Source organism: Oncorhynchus tshawytscha, unplaced genomic scaffold, assembly GCF_018296145.1.
Source record: "Oncorhynchus tshawytscha isolate Ot180627B unplaced genomic scaffold, Otsh_v2.0 Un_scaffold_7322_pilon_pilon, whole genome shotgun sequence".
Taxonomy (NCBI): domain Eukaryota; kingdom Metazoa; phylum Chordata; class Actinopteri; order Salmoniformes; family Salmonidae; genus Oncorhynchus; species Oncorhynchus tshawytscha.
In genome coordinates this window covers 4,141-7,500 of record NW_024609773.1, presented here as the reverse complement: position 1 = coordinate 7,500, position 3,360 = coordinate 4,141, and the positions used below count along the sequence as shown (strand labels likewise).

At 51.2% G+C, this 3,360-nt stretch overlaps 1 protein-coding gene across 1 annotated transcript in view; it reads right to left on the bottom strand.

Moving 5' to 3' along the window:
* Positions 1 to 1,279, bottom strand: part of LOC112249632 (E3 SUMO-protein ligase PIAS1-like) — a 31,610-nt gene extending 30,331 nt beyond the window's left edge. Inside the window, exon 1 of the mRNA XM_042317872.1 lies at positions 1,215 to 1,279. Within this exon, the coding sequence (XP_042173806.1) occupies positions 1,215 to 1,279 (65 nt within the window). The remainder of the gene's footprint in view (positions 1 to 1,214) is intronic.
* Positions 1,280 to 3,360: the final 2,081 nt, after the last annotated feature.

Sequence of the window (3,360 nt, the reverse complement as noted above, 5' to 3'; positions counted from 1 at the left end):
GAGACAGAGGGAGAGACAGAGGGAGAGACAGAGGGAGAGACAGAGAGAGAGACAGAGAGGAGAGACAGAGGGAGAGACAGAGAGGAGAGACAGAGGGAGAGAACAGAGGGAGAGACAGAGGGAGAGACAGAGGGAGAGACAGAGGGAGGGAGAGGGAGAGAGAGGGAGAGACAGAGGGAGAGACAGAGGGAGAAACAGAGGGAGAGACAGAGGGAGAGACAGAGAGGGAGAGACAGAGGGAGAGACAGAGAGGGAGAAACAGAGGGAGAGACAGAGAGGGAGAGACAGAGGGAGAGACAGAGGGAGAGACAGAGGGAGAGACAGAGGGAGAAACAGAGGGAGAGAGAGAAACAGAGGGAGAGACAGAGGGAGAGAGGGAGAGACAGAGAGGGAGAAACAGAGGGAGAGACAGAGGGAGAGACAGAGGGAGAGACAGAGGGAGAGACAGAGAGGGAGAAACAGAGAGGGAGAGAGAGGGAGAAACAGAGGGAGAAACAGAGGGAGAAACAGAGAGAGAGAGACAGAGAGAGCAGAGAGAGCGCGAGAGAGAGAGAAAGAGAGAGAGAGAACAAGACAGAGAGCGCGAGAGAGAGAGCGAGATGGAGACAGAGAGCGAGAGCGAGAGAGGGAGAGAGCAAGAGAGGAGGTACTGGTTAGTGATAAGTGAGGGGAACTGTAGAGGACAGTGAACAATCAGAAGAACAATCTGGCCTTTATGGCCATGTACTCTTATAATCTCCACCCGGCACAGCCAGAAGAGGACTGGCCACCCCTCAGAGCCTGGTTCTTCTCTAGGTTTCTTCCTAGATTCCTGTCTTTCTAGGGAGTTTTTCCTAGCCACCGTGCTTCTACATCTGCATGGCTTGCTGTTTGAGGTTTTAGCCTGGGTTTCTGTACAAGCACTTTGTGACATCAGCTGATGTAAAAAGGGCTTTTTAAATACATTTGATTGATTGATTGAACAGAGACTTAGTCCCTTTTCAGTGAGAGGTCTGTTCACTCAACCGATCAGACGATACAGGGTCCTCTACCCACAACAGGGATGGTTGTTCTTCACACCAGTTATCCTCCAGACAGACTTCTCAAAACAAAACTGGCTACCAGGAACGCTCTGAGAAAAGGACGGGTGTGCTATCTTGTCATCGATGCCAGTAGAAATGGGGGCTTCAGCAATACGGAACGTGTAATATAGTCAATTGGTAGGGTGACAGTACAGTTTGAACCTCGCACGGGCAGAGATCCTAAGAAAAACACAGATCAAAAGACCGTTTTGTCTCATCGTCATTCACCTCCTCAACAAACTGGGTCCGTGTACAGCCTTGGGCTTGGTGGAGTGGTGTAGTGCAACAGTGGGGCGCTGAAGTGCTGCCTGGGGGGCTTACGGAGTGGGAGAAACAGCCCTGTATGAAGACAGACTGTGGGGGTAGTACGGCCCCAGCCTGTAGTTCAGCTGTAAACCGTCCAGTGCTGACAGAGTTGTGAGACCGATGATGTCACTGTAGATGACCGCACAAAGGACTTGTCATGTGTGTGTGTCTGGTGTGTGTGTGTCTGGTGTTTGTGTGTGTGAGACTGGTGAGTGTGTGTGTGTCTCTGGTGAGCGGGTGTGTGTGTGTGGGTCTGGTAAGCATGTGTGTGTGTGTGTGTGTGTGTCTGGTGAGCGTGTGTGTGTCTGGTGAGCGTGTGTGTGTGTGTGTCTGGTGAGCGTGTGTGTGTGTGTCTGGTGAGCGTGAGTGTGTCTGGTGAGCGTGAGTGTGTGTCTGGTGAGCGTGTCTGGTGTGTGTCTGGTGAGCGTGTGTGTGTGTGTGTGTGTCTGGTGAGCGTGTGTGTGTGTGTGAGCGTGTGTGTGTGTGTGTGTGTGTGGTGAGCGTGTGTGTGTGTGTGTGTGTGTGTGTGTGTGTGTGGTGAGCGTGTGTGTGTCTGGTGAGCGTGTGTGTGTGTGGTGAGCGTGTGTGTGTGTGTGTCTGGTGAGCGTGTGTGTGTGTGTTCAGCCCTTCCTAACTGATCCTTGCAGGATGGACCAACAGAATGTCTTGGCCAGAGAGCTGCTCATCTCCTCACATCACAGGAGCTGAAAGCTGCTCATCTCCTCACATCACAGGAGCTGAAAGCTGCTCATCTCCTCACATCACAGGAGCTGAAAGCTGCTCATCTCCTCACATCACAGGAGCTGAAAGCTGCTCATCTCCTCACATCACAGGAGCTGAAAGCTGCTCATCTCCTCACATCACAGGAGCTGAAAGCTGCTCATCTCCTCACATCACAGGAGCTGAAAGCTGCTCATCTCCTCACATCACAGGAGCTGAAAGCTGCTCATCTCCTCACATCACAGGAGCTGAAAGCTGCTCATCTCCTCACATCACAGGAGCTGAAAGCTGCTCATCTCCTCACATCACAGGAGCTGAAAGCTGCTCATCTCCTCACATCACAGGAGCTGAAAGCTGCTCATCTCCTCACATCACAGGAGCTGAAAGCTGCTCATCTCCTCACATCACAGGAGCTGAAAGCTGCTCATCTCCTCACATCACAGGAGCTGAAAGCTGCTCATCTCCTCACATCACAGGAGCTGAAAGCTGCTCATCTCCTCACATCACAGGAGCTGAAAGCTGCTCATCTCCTCACATCACAGGAGCTGAAAGCTGCTCATCTCCTCACATCACAGGAGCTGAAAGCTGCTCATCTCCTCACATCACAGGAGCTGAAAGCTGCTCATCTCCTCACATCACAGGAGCTGAAAGCTGCTCATCTCCTCACATCACAGGAGCTGAAAGCTGCTCATCTCCTCACATCACAGGAGCTGAAAGCTGCTCATCTCCTCACATCACAGGAGCTGAAAGCTGCTCATCTCCTCACATCACAGGAGCTGAAAGCTGCTCATCTCCTCACATCACAGGAGCTGAAAGCTGCTCATCTCCTCACATCACAGGAGCTGAAAGCTGCTCATCTCCTCACATCACAGGAGCTGAAAGCTGCTCATCTCCTCACATCACAGGAGCTGAAAGCTGCTCATCTCCTCACATCACAGGAGCTGAAAGCTGCTCATCTCCTCACATCACAGGAGCTGAAAGCTGCTCATCCAAATCAGAAACATGTGGTTGGTGGGAGCAGCATTCACCTGACGATAAGACCTTGTATGTTGAAGGAGGTTGAAATGGATTTACTGTCAAAGGGAGGCTACCTGTCCATTAACGTCCCCTGATGAGTTCCAGTGTGATAGAACATGTTCACAGAGTTACCTGACTGACTGGACCGGAAGCAACCAGATCAAAGACTTCACTGAGTTACATTCATATAAAGAAATCAGTCAATTGAAATACATTCATTCAGGCTATAATCCATGGATTTGACATGACTGGCAAT